This window comes from Daldinia caldariorum (assembly GCF_022478825.1).
Source record: "Daldinia caldariorum strain CBS 122874 unplaced genomic scaffold F4812scaffold_3, whole genome shotgun sequence".
Classification (NCBI taxonomy): domain Eukaryota; kingdom Fungi; phylum Ascomycota; class Sordariomycetes; order Xylariales; family Hypoxylaceae; genus Daldinia; species Daldinia caldariorum.
The window spans coordinates 1,072,262-1,092,440 of NW_025953039.1; the positions used below are offsets into that span (position 1 = coordinate 1,072,262).

Here is a 20,179-nt window from a genome sequence, read left to right on the forward strand (position 1 = left end):
ATCTCCCATCTCCCATCTCAAAACTGACATAGTAGGTGCGAAGTGCATCAACTTATTAGGCTCTCCTTCCCCCTTCCCCTCCTTTCGTTCAGCAACTATATGCTACGCTAAGGGGAAATAGGTGGTAAAAAGCCGCTAATCTTACCTACAGGCAGGTACGTGCTGACTTTCATGGGAGTTGTAACTTCCATATTGCCAATTCACCTGACGGAGACAGGAACCTTGGAACTCGCCTGCCTACATAGGTATGTACCTAAACTGAGCGACATAGTACGTACCTACCTAGGTACTCCATTTGTTCTCCATCTTAAATCCTTACCTTAGGTACATTCACACATCTCCATACATCTTCCATACATCTTCCATCCATGCGTCAATACATTCGTTACCTTCACCTCGACATAACAGCTGCTTAATCCATTTGATGCATACATCATCTCAAAGCAATTCCGATTAACCTCAGGTACCTAACATAGCACAAAATAATCCCTGGATTACCCAAAGGGCCAGACTTCTCATCAATTTAAACGGCGTCACCTGACTTCGCGACACTTTCCCCCCATTTCCTTTGGACCGACGATTCTTTTAATCTTTCTCGTTTCTCTCACAACCATTAGGATCTGGTCATAGTTCAGCGTCCCGTCTTTAATGGATCGTTCCTAAATCGTATCCTTCGATATTCGGATTCGTATTAGAAAATTAGGCTCAGGACTTATTTTTGCCGTCGCAGTTCATCTCTTCACCACATTGCAACTTTTTAAATAGATACTGCTCTGACCGAATCTCGGGGATCCCAAGGATTTTTAACTTTACAACTCGTTTGACCTCAGGTGTCTTCTTTGTCTTGTGCAAACAGTCTCTCCTCAAAAATAAACCACTGCAGCGCGCCTACGAGAAGCCAGAAAAAGCAACCAGCATCGTCTTCGAATTTCGATACACGTTAGGTATACTTTTTGGCGTTTTGCCAAACCTTGGGGTTCTGAGGTGCTTTCACTAGTAGACCTCTGGTTATGGTCTTTGTCACGAACCCTTATAATCTTCCACATCATTCAACATGGTACGAAATCAAAACTACTCACATCCCCCATACTTGTTTGATCTTCTTCACTAACTAGTCGCTATAGACCAGCATCGCATGGGAGTGCCGTGATCAGGCCGATCAGGCCGAGATCTACTACAATCATCCCCTTCGCAACAAGGTTCGTCGTCTTGAGGATGAGAATATGACCTTGAAGCGTCTCCTCCGCGAGAATGGCATATCGTGGCAAACTCGTCCCAAGTCAGTGAGCGCAAGAGCTTCTGCTGGGCGAATTACCCGTGCTTCTACCAGGGCCGTTCGTCCACCCCTTCCGCACGTCCCGGTTGAGATCCAGCTTAGAATTATGTCATTCGCTCTGACCAGTCCACTTCCTATTGTTGATCCGCTATGTAAGGCCAGGCCGGAGAACCTGACCGTTCAAGAGAAGTCCAAGTCTAACAGACTTGCTATTCACTTCCTCGCAACCTGCAAAGCCTATTACGCTGAGGGCACCAAGTTTTTATGGACCAATAACTCCTTTGTTTTTACTAGTCCGGAGTCCCTTAGAAACTTCGCCGAGGTCCCTCTTCACTTCCGAGAAAACATTAAGGAGGTCAACCTGCGCGTTATTGCAAAGTTCTATGACGACGAGGAGCGAACACACAAGATCAGCCGCAACTATCATCCCGATCTTAGAAAGGCTGTCACTCTTACCATACATAGACGACCTAAGGAAAATAGTCTTGCTCGCCGTGGCTTCCGAACTTATGGTTGGTACCAGCTCACCGACTTCCTCATGGCCATGTTACCCCCGTTCGACCCAGCTTCTGTTTCCCATGCCAATGGTTCGGCTATGTCGTATTCCACTCCGACACCCAAGTTACTGCCATCTCTCGAGAGAATTCGCATCGACTTTGTGAATTTTGGCGAAGAGATGTTTAACAATCCACCCCCCCAACTTCACGAAGTTGCATCGCATCAGCTTGGATGCACCCTGAACGAAGTAGTTCTGACTGGCCTGCCGAGCGATGAAACCGGCCTCCGAGTTTGTAACGAAATGGGAGGCCTCTTGAAAGACGAGGGTCTTCTTATTGACCATGCACCTACTATGGTGGCTCTTAAAAACGGCGTCCGTACTCTTGAATGTGATACTGATGAGTGCCATTACTGTGCCAAGGTTGTTCGGGCGATGCGTGCATTTAAGAATGGCGAACATCATCACGACGATGTACATGCTCATTTCTTTGGAGCCGACTTTCCCCCCGCACCTAAAGATGAAGGCGAGCCACCTTATTCCTATTATCACTCCTGCAGAACCATCTGGAAGAAGGTACCTGTCAAGCTCGGCGGCGAGGAGCGCAAGTGGGTGCTATTTGATAGGATGAGCGGCCTCCCGTGGGATGACGTAGAGGAGGACATAGTAATGTTTGACTTCCTAAGCGATGATGATGAGACTATGGCCTGTGAAAATTGCGGCGAGTCCCATCCCGGAGCCATTCCCCCCATAGAGATGATGGATCTTTACGATGGCTTTTGAGCATACACTGCAAGGGCTTATCACAATCTTTCTACGATGATTACGAACGATATGCATATGATACCAGGTTTGCTTTTCTTTCGGCATTTGCAAGCACGGACGGAAAAGGAAGGGGGGGAGGGAGGGGCAAATGTACTAAGACGACGTATAGGTCGGAACCCATTTTCCAAACGAAGAGTGCCAGAGCACTACCATGTAATATATGAGCCCAAAGAAACTTTGAGGCCCGAAGATCCCGATGCCTGCTTTCTAGGAATTGACTTCCATGTGTAATGCCAATTTGGCTTTTAGTTAAGAAGAGAAAGAGGCTAAACTTTAGTTAATCGCAGCTTTCATGGCATGCATTAGGTAGCCTCTCTTATTTGAGTGTTGTGAGCTTTGAAAGATAGAACCTGTGCTAGCAGCTGACTTTACAACTATGGCTCCCGATCTTCTTGGAGTCTTTAATAATTAATGTATCGCGTGTCTTCCCAAAGTTCTTAATCAGCTAACTTATTCCATATCTCCTCTACCGAAGTCTCGACGTCGAGACTCCGCCTATGGTCGAGGCGGTCCTTGGGCTAGCTTTGCGATTTTGGGTGTATTCGAAAAGTACCTACCTTAATAGATTAGGTACCTAAGCAATAGACTGACTACAGGAGAGAGAATCACGAGAAGCGAAGAATAAAAAGTTGATTTAGGTTAGGTACTTTATGTACCTGAGATGGAGTGGGTAAAGTAGGAGAACGAATTGTGTTGAGAGGCCTGTTTGAAAATATCCCCAAAACTTATATAAATCGACCCTACGTCGGGCCAGTCAACGAAACGACCAAGATATAACCCGATCGAAGGGTGTATGGAACAATGAATATCCTAGTTGGACTGTTATCAATTGTGATTCGGATTTAATTACTCAGGGTGTTTGCTATAACATGTTTTTCTCTCTTCTCTGCCTCTATCGAGAAGTAATTCTAGATACGACCAGATTACTTATCAGCTTTTGCGGATTTTCGGCCATTTTAACTCCAGTAGTAGACCACGGATCGATCGTCAATCATGGGAAATCCACATTCCCTCGCCACGCCCTTGGACTAGAATAAAATCATAACAGCGTATGAAACCTGGGTTACTCTTCAGACTCAGCTTCGCTTTCCGCTTCCTCTGCTTCGGCTTCTTCTGCTTGAGCCTCTTCGGCCTCGCCGTTTTCCTCTCCGGTGGCAACACCTCCTTCGCTTTCCAACCGTAGCCACTCTTCCCACTCCGGGAAAAGCTCTTCGTCTTCCGTCGGGACAGCAATTACCTTTGCCACCCTACCCTTTTTGTTCTTCTCCAAACTTTCCTTCCAAGCCTTGACAGTGTCGACCGTCAAGCTCGGCTTATATGTCTGTGAGAATAGGACAGCTTCGGCTAGCCTGTTTGTCTTGGTGAGAACCTCAACGCAACCTGCAGTATCACCTAATAACCACTTGCATGTGAACGCAACGTTGTGGGCGCTAGACTCCTCTGCTTGCGTCGCAAGTGCTTTTAAGCCGGCTTGGTCGGATGTGCTTGAATAAATCAGGAGTAAAGAGCCCAAATCTTTCGCATGAGTGAAACACTCAGCTGCAAGCGGGACATCCCATCCTGCAAGGGCTGCATCGCCTACCGTCTTCCACTTGTGGTCATTATCTGCTTGTCGCGCAAGATCCAGAGCAATGTCAAGCTGGTTTAGGGCCAATGACAAATCAAACTTGTGCTCGGGGTCAGTGGCTACTTCTAGCGCCAGTTCTTTATGGCCCTGTCCTTCGAGGAACCTGGCGATCTTGTTGAGCTGGTCTGTAGGGATAGTGGGGAGAAGTTCGGCGGCCGTCTCCATGTCACCACGGAGTACTAGCGTCTGGTACTCTAATACGGGGAGAGATAGAGCAAAGCTTGTTACGTTCACATCTTTATCGGCCAGATATATTCTGGAGTCTCTTTGGATATAGCCAAGAGTATACATCGGCTGGTCGAAGTGTGAGATGGTGTATATTTGGTCGCCAACCAGGTAGTTTAGTCGGTTTGTGCTGTTTGTGTAGATGAAGCAATCTCCAACCCATTGACCTGTTCGTACACTAAAACGATGTTAGATATCGGTAGATGGCTGCTAAATAATAGATACTCACCTCTCAGAAATATCTGTTATAACCTCAAAAGCGGCCTCAACTCCATCTTCGTCTACTTGGCCGGCTTGAGCAGCTTCGATATAGCTTTCTCGGGAGAATCTCAAAACATAAAAGGTGTCTTCGCAGGCCAGGGTAACAAGCTCGCCGCTATCTGACCAATAGACTTCTTTCGGTTCAACTTCAATTCGCCTGACCAAACCGCCCGTGGCCCAGTCGTAGAAAGAGACGCCTCCTTGGCCCTTCACTCCCAACAAAACGCCACCCGTTAAACCATCAGCTTGGAAAGGGATATCCAAACCACCAGTCTTCTCAACGAAGTTCTTGTAGACCTTGACACTCGTTGCCGACTCACGGATAGCGAAGTCGTTACTGTTATCCTTGGATGCCCACACAAAATCCAGGGCAGATCCGAAGGCCTTGTTACGCCAAGCCAAAGCTGTATAAATAATATACTCACCATCACCGCAAACCGCAACGAAACGGCCATTGGGGGAGTGAATAAGTGTTTGGGGATATACTTCGCATGTACCTAACTCCTTTGTAGGAAGCGTAATCGGTTCGTTGTCCTTAATCGAAGCGTCTACAGATTTATCAGTACTTGCCACAGCCACAGAGTAGAGAAAAAAATAAAAAAATACATACCGCCGCCCTTGATGATAGACGAGACTACTTCATTATGACGAGCCCAGATCAATTTACCGGAGCTGTCCATAGACACAGCAGGCTCCTCTCGGCCCAGTTTTACAACTACCGCGCCGTCATCGAATCCGACAGCCACACCCTGCTTACCACGCTGGTAAGAAATACACCACGCGCGCTCGAGGCCGTAGTTGAGGGACTGTTCAAAGCGGTAGGTATTTGCGTGCCATATCCTGATAGTACCATCTTCGGAACCAGAGATAATGACAGGTAGCTCCGGGTGATAACAGGCAAACGACACATTGTTGGTATGCCCTTCTAAGCTCGCAATAAGACTCTTGGTGGTGTAATCCCAAACCTTAACGGTTCTGTCGTCAGAGGTTGTGAGGAGATACGGCTTGTCGGAATGCGGGTAATAATCGACGTGGTTAACGCCCTTGGTCTCGTGCGCCTCGAGTGTGAAGTTGGCGGTAGAGGAGCCGAGGCTCCATATCTTGACAGTCCTGTCTAAACAGGCTGAAGCAAAAGTGTTGGTATCTTTGGGATTGATAGCCAATCCCATTACGTAGTGGCTATGGCCTTCGAAGACCTGTACACACTTCCATCCCTTCTCCCAATCCCATAACTTTATGGTCATGTCATCAGAGGCGGTCAGGACAAAAGGCTGTGTGGGGTGAATCGCGATAGCACGTATATAGTCGGGATGCGCCTCGAAGGAGGTAATCTTTTCGGATGTGTTGTAGTTATATACTCTTAGTTGGAAATCGTCGGAGCCGCAAACAATCCAGTTCTTCCTCGCGACGAATCGACCAGCTCGAACAGGGACATCGGTAAGCTCGAAGGTTTTAACGATCTGTTGTGTTTCGTACGACCAGATGTAAACGTGGCCTGAGGAAATTAGCTATTAATAGGAGCTCTAGGGACTTGTAGAGACTGAGAATGGGCTCACCGCTGTATAAGGTGGTTAAAATCCATGGCTCTTGAGGGTGGCAGTCGATGCCCTTGACACGCTCACTGCGCGCAAAGAGTTGTCGCTGCGCATCAAATACCATGTTAGCAGATCCATTAACCTGGTAGCTGGTTCACACGGTTGGAATAAAAGGCAAGGGAGGTTTAAATTCGTAAGACATGGAGGATCATAATGGTGGCATTTGGGAGTTGAGCCGGAACTAGGCAACAACGAAAGGCCAGGTCTTGATTTACCAAGTACCAAGCCATCCAGCTTGCTAGTCATATTCTTTAAACTGGATGTGAACCAAAAGGAGATCGGAGCGAACGGAAATATTAAACACACCTTCACATCCAGCCTCATTTTGCCGGTAGGTACAATTATTGACCTTTAGGAAATGAAAATGGGTAGTTCGACGGTTGATCGTGGGGTGGATCGATGCTGATATTATTATGTGAGGACCATCTAGATCGAGATTTCTGAACTGTTATATGTGTTCTGTTTTAGAAAAGAGTACCTAAGGTAGGTATCGTTTCAATTGCTGGGTTTGTAGGTTTGTAGTTGAAGCTGTAATAGCTTAGGTAGTTTGAATCTGAAGGCCCAAGTAGCAGAGGTACTATGTTGGCTGTAGCAATACAATTTACCCACACCCGTTCGCCATTTCCACATTTTCAAGTTTCAACGGTGGTCACTTCTCCCCTGCTCCAAATCAACACGATCAACCAATCAGCTACTCTGCTGCTTTGATAGCTTATATAAAATGTGGCTGAAGTTTTTACAAACATCAATTGATTGAACACCACAGTCTTCAATCCCACTGATCCACCTCTCCACTTTCAGGACAAGCCACAATTACCTTTACGAGATCTCAAAATGGAATTCTACATGTGTGCAGAATTGCCAATATGTTATATGAGGTAGGTACTAACTTAGGTGCACAAAAGTTGTATTGTACAGTACGAAATGCTGTTCTAGGTACCTGAGGTATAATGATCATACTAGGTAATAACTACTAGGACCAGATACATATGAACACTTCGCACATATAATTCTACGCATCACTTTTACGAATCCATCTACAAATCCTAAATCACTCAAGAAGGAAAAATAGTTCAGCTTGGTCATAATAATTCTTATTAGAAAGTCAATCTGCTCCTGTCGTCAACCTCGTCTCAACTCAACAGGAATGACCAATACCTAGCGAGAACGCAACGCAATTGATGCAGACTTTTTAATGCTGCTTGACGTGATCTAAGTCGTCGTAATGCGTCCTGCGTCCTGCGTCCTGCGTTCCCTTATATTTCCTTTCTGGTATCATCATACATGAACGCCTTTATCCCCTGTCATTGCCCTAGACGTAACAATCGCTCCCATGCTGTGAAATTAATCTGAAATGCAAATGCGGAAATAGAACATAGAAGGCAAAGAGTAGCTGGAAAGGGGAGATATCGCCCAGATGTTTAATCCTGGCTGTCCGCCTGGACCTTCTGGACAATCTCAACCACCTTGGGGTACAGCTTTTCAGATTTCTGCAGACCGCAAATCTTGTGGACTACCTCCTCGGGGCCGTTCTCTGCCATGATCTTAGCAAGCTCCTTGCTCTCGTCGTCGCCCTCAACGTTCTGGAAGCGGAACGCCATTTCGGCAGCAGCTAGTAGGGCCGGGGTGTCATGACCCATTTCAGCCAATTCAGCGGCGGGACCGATGAAACGCTCCTTGCGGCCAAGCTTTCGGATGGGAGCGCGACCGACACGCTCAACAGCATCAGCTAGGTGAGGGTTGCTGATTCGGTCGAGGATCTTGTTCCTGTAAGCCTCCTGCTCCTCGGGAGCGATGCCATGCTTTTCAACAATAAGCTTAGCGGTCTCGTCGAGGGCAGCGGCAACCTGACTCCTAATGTCCTTGTCTCGCATGGCATCGTCGACGGTCTGCTTCTGCCTGTTGTAGCCGAAGTAGGCGGCAGTGGCGTGGGATGTGTTGACGGTAAAGAGCTTACGCTCGATGAAGGGAAGTAGGTTGTCTACCCACTTGATACCCTCTATGGACGGCTTCTCGCCATGTTGGAAGGGAGTCTTCTCGACGACCCACTCGTAGAACTTCTCCAAAGTCACGTCCAAGCCCGAGTTGGGGTCTTGGGCGGGAACGATACGGTCGATAGCAGAGTTAGCGTAGGCAGCTCGCTCGTGGTGGTCTTCGAGGCGGTGCTCGGGGGTGTTCTTGGGGTCCTTTATGTAGCCGGCGAGGGCGTCGGTGGCACCGATCATGTTCTCGCAAGCAATAACGGCTAAAGGCTTGAGTTCGGCCGAGCGCTTGTCGATACCCTTGGCAATGACGGGAGCGATGAACTTGAGGATGTTAGGGCCGACAGAGCAAGTGACAACGTCGGCAGTTGCGATCTCGTCAATAAGCTCAGCTTCGTTGTGCTTAGAGTTGATGGCTCGGTAGTTGGTAATTGTCTTGACATCTGTGCCCTCAACTCCACGCTCGATAACCTTGTACGAAGGGGTCGAGTTTAGAGCGTCTACGAGCTTGTCGACAACGTCGGCAAAGACGACTTCGTAGCCTGACTCATGTAGGAAGCATGCGACAAAGCCTCGGCCAATGTTGCCGGAGCCGAAGTGGACTGCCTTTTTACCCATTGTGAATTGGTGTAGGTAGAGGGTAGAGGTGATATAAGTAGAAAGGAAGATAATGTGATTGTTGTTAGAGTTAGTGTGGATGATAGAACTTGTAGGAATTGGTGAAGTTCGTTATGCTTCTAAAGTTTTAGAAACACTGAAGTAGAAAGTGGTGTGATTAATCAAGGTTGATGAGTTAAGTAGAAAAGGAAAAGTGAAGAAAGAAAAAAAAGAATTTAGGAAAGGGAAAAGTTGATGTTCTTATGTGCAACCGCAAGAGCAACGCAGAGGTTGGAAAGAGGTAATGACGAGGATGAGGAAGGAGCGAAGGTAACTTGGACTACGTAACTGGACAAACCTGGAAACCACGAGGCCCCACGAGCCCCGAACAATTCGACCGGATGTGGAGGGGTACTGCGTAGCGTCACGGCAGGAATGAATGGCGGACTGTATTGTACTGTACTCCAAAGGGACCCACCGTTTTGCTGGTTCCTGCTGACGGCATACGGCATTACGTACCCTGCACAGCCGGTCATCCCCAGCCTGAGTATTTCTGGTCCGCTTTTATGTACCTTATTGGCTTCGCAGCTTCGTTAACGGTGACCGTTTGACTTACAATATACATACCAGTAATTAGTAGCAGTAAAAAAAATACGTTCTTCTTTTTTCATGTACGAAGACTTCTTTTATATTGTCGTATTTTCTTATATTAACAATTACTATTGAATACCTTAGATTCACTTATTAGTGAATTGCCATTGATTATCAGAGTTATTATTCACTCATTTGTATTCATTTGTATTGTATATCTACAATCCTACAAGTAGCGATTGGAAAAGACCTCAGCTCTCCGCAAAGCAAGCTTTGATTTCCAAATGACTCGAGATCCCTATTGGACTCATCAGATACCTCACGAACACAAGAAGTATCTACTTCCGAAGTGGTTGCCTCTATTTAATGCCTCCCTCTTATGACTTACAACTCGCAATTTGCCATTTCAGCTACTTGTGCCACTCATCACGCCGCGGGAGTATTCCATTTAATTCGAAGCTTGACAACACCATTATCCATAAAATATTATTCTAAGCTGAAGCTACGGTGAAAATTTTATAATATCTCGCGATGTTGAAAGAGGTAGTCTGGAAAAAAAGGGCTTATCATATTCATCGCCATCGTATGATCTATATTTATCACTCAACGATGCTTCTTACTATTGGCCCCTCCAAGTCCCAACGTTTTGTCAGTAAATGAGACAGTATTCGGTTTTATGTTCTTACTCTCCGTGCCAAGAGATAAACAACACTGTATCGTCCCGAATAGTCCCATATGGGCTAGGCAATTCTATCTGCTGCAATATCGTCATTGGTTTTTCAACCACCGCATCCCTGAAAGCTCACTAGCGATTCCGTGCTTAAACAATGATCTATCAAGCCCTCGAGTATAACTCATGATCGCCAGGAGAACGTGAAACCAGGCGTCTAGAAAACCCTATAAGACAACCCCACAGCACACCATAAGCGTTTCGACAGATACCCGGCAAGCTGGAATAGCAAAGATTGATGAATTCATAACTGTAAGGAGAATAAATATCAAAGAACCTACATGGATCCTTGATAATGAACAGGCACATGCAACATGCCCGGCGTGCCAAAGTCTGGGGGAGTCGTGGCCATGCCCAATACTCTCTAGCCTGTCCCCGCCCGGCAGAGCCCTAGATCTGATTTGATACATATATCTGCTGGGTGCTTGGCATACCACTGGGATACATTGCAAACTACTGCTAGCCACTTACACACGAGGGCATCAAACGCAAGCTGGCGATGTGGCCTAGTCCCTGCAGCTTTTTATCACCACCCATTAACGGCAATGGGCGAAGTGGTAGAGATGCCGAGCGGACCGCAGCATTGTTAATAAGAATATGATCGGTTACGAAAGTGGTGTGGCCTTCGGCGCTTCTTTATTATCGTGATACCCTAGACTCCACACACACAACACCCTTTGGGCACAGTTTAAGAATTGTTAAGAGAATGGAGTTCGAGCTTATGTAGGCTACGTAGTAAGGGGGGGGACTTAGAGAGATAGGTATGGGTAGAAAACGAGTTACTATAAGGTAGTTGAGACAGTTATCTTTTTTAACGAATCAGTATTATTTGATTTCCATAAGTTTTTTGAGGGTCCTTGAGATATGGAACGTGTCTAGATCTAATGGTTGAGGAAGATCCCTTACAACTTCACATCCATCCACGACCCCCCCTTTTTTTGTAAGACGCAGACTTCCTAAAAGGGAAAACAAATACGGACGGTGGATATACAAACCGTATGAAACGTATTATAACCTTAAAGTGAAAAAGACAAACAGGGCTGTTTAACCGGATGATAACTCTAAAACCAAGAGGCCAAGACAGCAGAGAGCAAAGGAGGGGCTAAAGGGGTCAAAAGGGCCTAACTCTGGAAAGCCAAAGCCCCATACTATCCTTGTCAATGACCTCATATGGCAACCCAAAATGATCCCTCTGAGCTTTTAACACAAGCAATTAGCGAATGAGAACCGCGCTAAAAAAACAAACAAAAACCACTCAAAACTCCCCCAAAGGCGAACAGAGAAATCTCAAGGGTAGGTATGTTTAGGGTTGCATCCGATCGATTCTAGGGTCATTTCACTCCATGATTACGTACCGGGACGGCTCCCCAGCTACCTTCGTTGAATTCTCCGAACAGGAACCTTTAACCTGTTCGCCGACGTCCATATTTAATGCTCGTTACATAGTAAGTAAACCGCAGGAAATCTACAGGAAATCCTTCCTTTACAGCTTCCTTTACATGAAGTAGGTAGACTCTCCAGACGTTAGATCACAATCTTGCCGCTCGACCCCGCCATTCACAAAAGTTATACATTAGAACATTAGATACTGCGGGGTTTCATCCAGCGCGGGACAGACTTTTTAGTGTATTTATTATATCCTCGGGTTCGACGGCGGAGAAGCTATGATTTTCTTTGCCTGTTAGAGCCAATGCTTCTCCTGTCGCTCACTGGCGTCCTTGCAGCCCGGTAAGGCTTGACATGTCGATCTCCTAAAATATAGCAAGTCAACTTAGACCGACCTGGTATCAGATAAGTTCGAATACTACTTCAGCGGCATTCTCCGGATTTCACATCGCATATCAGTGCATATTAGTAGTATTGAACACTTCTACAAGTATGGCATTGGCTAAATCGTATTCAAGCAAACAAGAGCAAAATCACGGCTTACGAGACCAATATAATTGACTACCTCCTAACCTACCTGCAACCAGGCTACTACTGCTGACTATTACGCCTTTTTTAATCTTTTCCTTCGACGTGGCCGCGGTTTACCGTCTTTGCGGCTAGGCTACTTAGCAAACAACTCTCCTGCACGAGTTGTCCGAATAGATAAGGTAATCCTTCTCTTGGATCTCGATGCCGCTAACGTTTCCATGGGACGTAACCATCGTGATCTAACTAAAACAGTATGTATCGACATCACACAAGAAGCGTGGTCAAGCGGACTATCTAGAAGTATGTATCTCCACTGTCTCCCCTGGCACCCGTATCTCTACTAACCTAGGTACCTAATTAGCAGCCCAATTAACCGTTATCATTCTTCCAACCTCAAGCCAATCAGGTCCCACTCGCTTACATGTCGCTTGGGCGGCTGGGCGGTTACTTGCGACTCCATTCCTAGGATTACCGCCATCTTCATACCAGCCTATTGGTAAGCTGCCAGGGCTACTTACCTTCAGCCGTTGACAGGGCTATAGTGTATGTGTTCTTGCAGCAATTACTACCGCTGATTATTCGGAATGAAATAACTCACGATAACCCCCTAAGCACTGTGTCGGATTCCGAGCTAGTCCCAACGATGTTCGGCATTGCTCCTAAATTCTCACCTCTTCGTTTCACATGGGGTTATTCTAACCCTCTCTAACCTTGCTCGTGCAATAAATGATCGTGAGTTTTGACTTCTTCCGCTCGGCTGAATCTCGATCGCCTCCGGTGTTGGCGGGCCGATTATGCAAGAAACGGAATTATTTCGTTAGGCCTTTCCTGTCTCATGCTAACTCGCTACATTACCCCCCGATAAAACGGCTAAAACTGTAACTTTGAACTTGTCAGGCCATCTAAAAGGACCGATGCAGTTTTAAATCGCCTCGGAGCGCCGCCACGATAGTCTCATTTTTTCCTTTTTTTTTTTGCTCTAAAAAAATTGTCTGCCGAATAACGTGCTGAAAACATACTGTTGTTGTTCGAGATACACCTGACCGCTTGCCTTACTTGTTCGGACATGGACCGGCCACCGGTTCATCTCCCGACCCAGGCGGATCCACTGTGGGGCCGATTTATCCCGAGCTTCGCAAAGTGATTGGGCGTTGCACCGAGGAATTTCAGGAGTGCCAAGTCACGATACTTGTCAATGATACTGCATTCAGACCAAAAAGGATACTTCTGAATTCCCCCCTAAATTCCCCCCTAAATTCCCCCCTAAATCTACTAGGTGGATCTAACACAGTCAAAAGAAGCTACAGGCGATGGACTAAAACTTGAGCAGTCTGTTATTATAATGACTACCTAGTTAATTAGTTTTTGAACGTTAGTTTTGTTTTTTTTTTAGTTCAGGTAACTAGAATAATGTCTTTAGGAGACTAGAAACTCATAATACATGCGAGAATCTTCTATGAATCTGCGAGGTGGAAGTTATCGCAGTAAAGTAAAACCAATAGGGCTTGCAGCTTCTTCTATAAGTTCTTGAATCCATAGTTTTTTTTATAACAACACTTATTTGTGCCTTATCAAATGAGAACCTCATAAATCTTATCTCTCTCCGACCATGCAGCGGAAGTACAGGACACTTAGTGCACTGGTACTGGGTGTCTCCGAGACGGATAGGTTGATGGGTGAGCCGGGTGTGATCGCGTAGGTCAAGCTCGGTCTCCACAAGCTCCCCTTTACACCGAGTTCCGAATAGATGTGTAGTGCGGATATGAAAGTGACCACTTGAAGTATAATCATTAGCCCAGGCGCATGTTCTGAGGAGGGATGGTCTAATATAGAGAATAATGGGAATTTCGTGTCGTCAAGTTCCATGGTTGCCGTATGTGCGTAGGTATGTCATCCCAATCATCCAGTCGACAAGGATGATAAGCATCGGAGAGCACAACCATTCCGCCCCTGGAATTATGACGGGGAAAGGGTTTGTGCTCTACCATTATTGTGATAGGCACTCCGGCCTTGTAGCCTCATTGAAGTATTTTCCCTCGCATCTCTTAATCAAGCCCACCAGGCTCTTACTTAGGTTGAGCGGTTTCAGGATAGGCGAGAAATAGGAGGCGCGTATGTCAGGCTGAAATAATAGGGGGGGAGGGGATAGGGTTGATGTGCCACAGAACATCGTCGAGCCGACGACTTGTGAACAAATATCTTGTTACCCGTCCCAAATCACCACTGGCATAGGCCACGATGAGGTTGGTAGTGATGGTGTGTTCCCCGGGCCACAACCGTTTATGTTATCATTCATCGCGCCGAGACCACAGAGGCTAGGATCTTCTGCGAGGACAAAAATAGAATAGGTAGCCATCGCAGGTTCACCTGTCCACCAGCCTCTAAGCCAGCCCATACACTTCCAGCTCCATTTCTTACTTCTAAAAGATAGGTTGCAATAGTCTGCGTAGCCGTCGTGAAACTCAATGTTGAAGTTAGGTAATCGTGAGGTCACCGGGGCTCGACCACAAAGCCGTCGGAGATATGGATCAAGTCTGTGATAGAAATGCACTCAGCATGAGAGCTGGCTAGTACTAGTGGCTTCAAAATATGATAGACTTGTATGTCCTCTGTGTGTTTGAGAGGTGATTAGTTAAAGTGATATCAATATGAGGATGAGGAAGGGTTATAAAGGGGGTTTTATGAAGAGAAAGTTTCAATGCAGGAGGGGCAGTTAAGTGTTAAGGCATTCAGGTTCAATCAAAATCAGGAGAAGGGTCAGGCATTTATACAGGAACAAACATACCTATGAGGCATTCCATTACGTTCCGCCAGCAGCGACAAGAGTTGGGTGCGAGCGGGAATTATTGATGCCCGTCACAGAATAGAAAGGCCAAGGCCAAATAAGGAGATGCGGTGGATGAGACAATGTATCCATCAGCATTCCAGTTGAACGGTGAAGTGGATAGGTTGTTGAATAAGGTAAATAGGACGGCAGTAGTTGTGAGCCTCGTGGCAACACAATAGCATGTATATTGTAGGGAGTACAAGTGTTACACGCATTAAGTTCTGTAACAGTTTGTGGAGTTGAAACAGGGTAAATAAATAGAGAAGGTATTGGGAAATTTTGGATGTGAGAAGAGGCAGATCAAGTGCTATTTATATATAAATGGTGCTGGGGAACTAGGGAGGAACAGTTCCATATTTGAACCTTGGCTCTTGCTGTGATCGAAAAGATTGAAAGATTCTTTCTTGTGTGCCTAGATAGGTAGGTAGGTAGGTAAGATAGGAAGTTACTTAGGCAACTTGTTGTGCGTAACTTGGTAAAATTTTCAAGAGAAGAATTTGCTTGTTGAAGAGGAAGTAGATAAGGAAAGAAGTAAGAAGAGGAAAGGACCCGCGCGTAAAGATACTACTGATTGTCGTGATAGTAACATCTCTTTCCACCAGTACTTGTGGTCTAGACCCGTAAGATAATGCTACCTAAGAGTTCTTTCCTCCATTCTTGGGGTGAAATACATCTCTACCTAAGCAAGTCACAGTGTGAAGTTAGCCATGGCCCCTATCTACACTCATATGGGACGTAAAGGCCATCCTACAAGGTAGGTACACAAAGATAATAGTTTCGGGAATAGAAAACATTGAAGGAGTGAACAAGCTACGTTCTACATACGTACTGTATGCCTTAAGCCTTGACAGCTAGCTTCCTTCCCTTTGCAACAGCAAGATAGCATACTAACTAGAATAGCCGTCCCTATGAACAGAGATCCAACTGTTTTCTGGCATACTGTCCCCAGTAGGAGCCCCAACTAGTGAAGCTCCAGCATTTATCATCGACGACATGCCCAGTCGAGTTCCTATGCCGGTGAGGTCGGTAGTGAATGAGGTAAGCATAACTGCTAGTAAGGCCACAACTCCACCAGTAAAGAAGCTGTAAAATATTGCAAATGCAATAATCCATGCCCCAGAGTTGGTATTGATACAAGCAAGTTTTACTATGCTAGTGAAGGTTATGCTAAGGAAGAGGGTATAGCAATGAGAGACCGGGTCAGTCTATCTAAGACAGAAGCAGCGTTATGTGCCTATGGCAATTAGATACAAGTCAACAGATTGGCCCTCTAGGCCACGAAGCGTGGCGTAACTTTGAAGAAAAAAATTGGCGAGACGGATGCTACGTAACTTAAAGCTACGCTCAAGCAATAAATGATGTAGTGAGATTTGCGAAATGCTGGGGTGTCGATTAATGACCATACCTAGGGGGCAGAAGTTCGCCTATGAAGTCCCATGAGAGGTATCACAGTTCTGATAAAGGACGTGAAACCCATGATGCAAGTTGTCCAGGCAAAAGCAACTCGAGACAAAAGGCCTAGGAACATGAGAGCATAGGCATATTATATCACTGAAACAATTTACCATCACAAGTAACAATGCCCGTAGCAAGAGGTTTTCGGTTATTGAAAATACTTTATGATGTCGACAACAGAGAGAAATGAAATAGACGTCCAGCAACTATACCGACGCATATAGTCTGATCTAGCATTACTTGCCCGGACTTCGTGCAGAAACTAGTCAACATCATATGTACCTAGAGTCATTAGAACAGACCTTAGGACAAGGGTACTGCTAAAAAAGCTAGTATCATATAGCGAACCTTGAATTATTAGGTACCTTTTAATCGGCCATCGTGAAAATGAGCTTGAGGCTGCCTATGGATTCAAGCACCAATAGTTGAGGCAAAGAGCAAAAAGAGCTAAGCATCTGGTTTGTCAAAAATTGCACATTGATCGTGAAAGGATTATGGGCAGGTCTCAATGAGTACCTCCTTGAACAAAAACAACAACGCTGGGAATTACGACGGCAGATCATGATGCAACTTTAGTAGACAAGGGGGTTATCTTAGTCCTTTATCTTAAACAATATTACACACCAACAGCAGTGCAACCTGCGGCATCAGTTAGGTACCTAAACCGAAGTTCAGACTTCACTATATTTCAAGTTTACAGGGCCAATATTGCTCTTGTATTATGAAATGTCTCTAGCGAAAAGAATAATGGGCATGATGCTAAACGGAGAGAGAGATCATTGATAGACGGCGGTATAAGAAGCGCTTATCAATCAATTCAAGAAATGTTGGGATACTAACATATAATAAGGAAAAGCTTTTAAAACTCTTTATCTTAGGTAACTACCTAGGTATATAAACAAAATATGGTTTCTGGTAACTGGGTATGAAGTCAGGAGGTTGTATACTCAGCTTCACTACTGTAGTAAGGGTAACGTATGGTAACACTTAGGGGCAAAAGGATATGTTGCATAAGGACATAATAACTCAGTAACAAAGGTACTTTTGAGCTAAATGAACCAAATTAAAACTCGAAACGATTTTCCCAACATCACTTAGTAGCTTTTTAGTGCAGAATCAAGTCGTCGTAGTTGTTTAGGTTATATTATATTGACCTTGATTTAGACAACGGCCAAACTACCTACCTTAGGTGCCTAGAATTCATAAGAGGTGGATTACCTACCGGCTTTCCGATATAATAACGGTTTCATTAGGGATTTAGTCATTCCGGAGCTTAGGTGGTGGATGGTTATATCCAGTCCATGGCAACTCAAAGCTAACAGATCACCTAATGCCATCTTCCACATTACTGAATTTGAATCCTCAATTCCCAACAATTACGAGAAGTTTCGGTTCGATATTTCCTTTTACCAGATTTCATATTTGACAGCTGTGTTAATTACCTATCATAACGACTTGTTTTCATTTTCTTAGCAACTCGTACGAGACAGTCTGAGACCTACCCCTGCGTATTACCTGAACACGTCGTACCGCCGGCTGAATAATGAAGAAGACTTAGAGCCTAGATTTCCTCCCTGGCTGCCAAGCCGACCCTGTCCCTCAAGCGCTCGCAAACTTCTTGAACGCGCCGATGAGGCTGCCTGTGCTAGCGTCATGGCCTTCGCCATTGCCAGGCTCATCCAATTCCTTAAGGATCTTCTTGGCAAGAACCTTGCCCAACTCGACACCCCACTGGTCGAAGGAGTTAATGTCCCAAATTACTCCCTCGGTGAAGGTAAGGTGTTCGTAGTAGACGATTAGAGCACCCAGTTCAGCAGGGCCAATTACGCCACCGACCAAGATGCTTGTAGTCGGTCGGTTACCCAGGAATACCTTGTGGGGCACAAGCTCATCGGGTGTACCTTCTTTCTTGACCTCCTCGGCTGTCTTACCGATCATGAGAGCCTCGGATTGTGCGAAGTAGTTGGATGCTAGCATCTTATGATGTAGGTTATTTGAGATAGGGTTGTGGGACTTGGCGGGAAGAATGAAGTCGGTAGGGATCAGCTTCGTACCTTGATGGACAAGTTGGAAGAATGAGTGCTGGGCGTTGGTGCAAGGCTCGCCGAAGACGACAGGACCGGTGGTATACTTGACAGGCGACCCGTCCGAGGTAACGCTCTTGCCGTTCGACTCCATAGAAAGCTGCTGCAGATAAGCAGGGAAGCGGTGCAAGTATTGATCGAAGCTGTAATGTCGTTAGTAAGTAAACTAGGATTGAACATTTGGAGATGATTGACGAAAAAAAAACTAAAAAAAACTTACGGAGTGATCAAGTGTGTCTGCGCAGCAAAGAAGTCGCTGTACCAGACACTTAACAGACCACCGAGAACGGGGATGTTGTCCTTAAGGGGAGTTTCCCGGAAGTGCTTGTCCATTGCATGCCCGCCGGCCAAGAACTGGTGGAAGTTGTCGAAGCCAACGTATAAGACAACGCTGAGGCCAATGGCACTCCAGACTGAGTATCGACCACCAACCCACTCCGCAAAGCCGAACATGTTCTTCTTGTCGATTCCGAATTTTGTGACTTCAGCCTCGTTAGTAGATAGGGCAACGAAGTGCTTCGCAATATCGCCCTTGCCGCCGGTCTTCTCGAGGAACCACGACTTTGCGGTGTTCGCATTCGTCGTAGTTTCAGCAGTGGTGAAGGTCTTGGAGGCAATAAGGAAGAGAGTCGTCTCCGGGTCGGAATCAGCTAGGGCTTCGGCTATGTGAGTACCGTCAATGTTGGAAACGAAGTGTAGCGTCATATCTCTAGCGCCATAGTGCTTAAGAGCTTCGGTAACCATGACAGGACCGCTAGGAGGAGGCTGTTAGAAAATAATACACCATCTCGTAAGAAGTTCGTAGCCATAGCCAGCTTGAGAAACAATACTTACAGGTCGGAACCACCGATGCCGATGTTGACAATGTTAGTTAGCTTCTTGCCTGTATATCCTTTCCATTCTCCGCTTCGGACCTGCTCAGAGAATTCCTTCATGTGCTGTAGGACAGCGTTTACGCCGCCCTCTCCGTTCATGACATCCTGTCCGTCCACCTTCATCTCCCAGCCGCTTACGTTGCGCAAAGCCGGGTGGTAGACGGCCCGTTTCTCGGTGAAGTTGATCTTCTCACCCGCAAACATAGCATCACGCTTCTTCTCGACGCCAGCCTCTTCTGCGAGCTTTACTAGTAGGTTGATCGTCTCATCGGTAACGAGGTTCTTGCTGAAATCAAACAGGATATCTGTGCCAGTGGCGTCGTTGTGGAAAGTCTTGCTGAATTTTTCGAATCGGGCAGGGTCAGAAGCAAAGGCTTCCTTCAAGACGAAGTTCTTTCCTACGGTCTTGTAGTGGTTTTCTAGAGAGGCCCAGGTGGGCAAAGAAACTGCTTGAGGCATCTTGGCTTGAAGGGTGTGTCTGTAGACTGGGAGAGAAAATGAGGATATATCGGTGCTAGCTTCGTCAACAAGGCACTAGGTTAGTATATTACTTTCTTGAAGAGGATTGCGCAATGTTGAATGGTGAAAGTAGAAATAAAATTGGTTGTATGGTTATGCGCGTAATTTATAGCGACGGGGTTGACGGCGCGGGGTGAAGTAGGTAATGGCTATAATTCGATGATGCGGTGATGCAGACGGTAGACAGCAGACAGGAACGGCGGGGCAATATGTAGGTAGATTTTTGTTATAATCTTGTTTTACTTACATTGGGAAAATTAGACAGCTTTATGCGAAAAATCACCAAGCTGTTAATTA

General features: G+C 46.0%; 4 protein-coding genes across 4 annotated transcripts; 1 reads left to right on the forward strand and 3 right to left on the reverse strand.

Moving 5' to 3' along the window:
- The first annotated feature begins 746 nt into the window (after positions 1-746).
- F4812DRAFT_269225 (uncharacterized protein) lies at positions 747-2,994 on the forward strand. The gene is made up of 2 exons (XM_047930886.1): positions 747-1,057; positions 1,125-2,994. Exons 1-2 carry the CDS (start codon positions 1,055-1,057, stop codon positions 2,553-2,555), a joined length of 1,434 nt encoding a protein of 477 aa, XP_047792856.1. The 5' UTR covers positions 747-1,054; the 3' UTR covers positions 2,556-2,994.
- A 653-nt stretch (positions 2,995-3,647) lies between these two features.
- Positions 3,648-6,473, reverse strand: F4812DRAFT_269180 (Coatomer, beta). Its single transcript, XM_047930885.1, has 4 exons — positions 6,267-6,473; positions 5,321-6,205; positions 4,679-5,258; positions 3,648-4,627 (listed from the first exon to the last, which is right to left on the reverse strand). Exons 1-4 carry the CDS (start codon positions 6,367-6,369, stop codon positions 3,661-3,663), a joined length of 2,535 nt encoding a protein of 844 aa, XP_047792857.1. The 5' UTR covers positions 6,370-6,473; the 3' UTR covers positions 3,648-3,660.
- Positions 6,474-7,231: 758 nt separating this feature from the next.
- On the reverse strand, positions 7,232-9,399 carry F4812DRAFT_418026 (mannitol dehydrogenase domain-containing protein). The gene has a single exon (XM_047933221.1). The coding sequence runs from the start codon at positions 8,903-8,905 to the stop codon at positions 7,727-7,729; it is 1,179 nt and encodes a 392-aa protein (XP_047792858.1). The 5' UTR covers positions 8,906-9,399; the 3' UTR covers positions 7,232-7,726.
- An 8,184-nt stretch (positions 9,400-17,583) lies between these two features.
- On the reverse strand, positions 17,584-20,141 carry F4812DRAFT_418033 (glucose-6-phosphate isomerase). Its single transcript, XM_047933222.1, has 3 exons — positions 19,323-20,141; positions 18,709-19,242; positions 17,584-18,631 (listed from the first exon to the last, which is right to left on the reverse strand). The coding sequence occupies exons 1-3, from the start codon at positions 19,820-19,822 to the stop codon at positions 18,004-18,006; spliced, it is 1,662 nt and encodes a 553-aa protein (XP_047792859.1). The 5' UTR covers positions 19,823-20,141; the 3' UTR covers positions 17,584-18,003.
- Between the last annotated feature and the right edge of the window lie 38 nt (positions 20,142-20,179).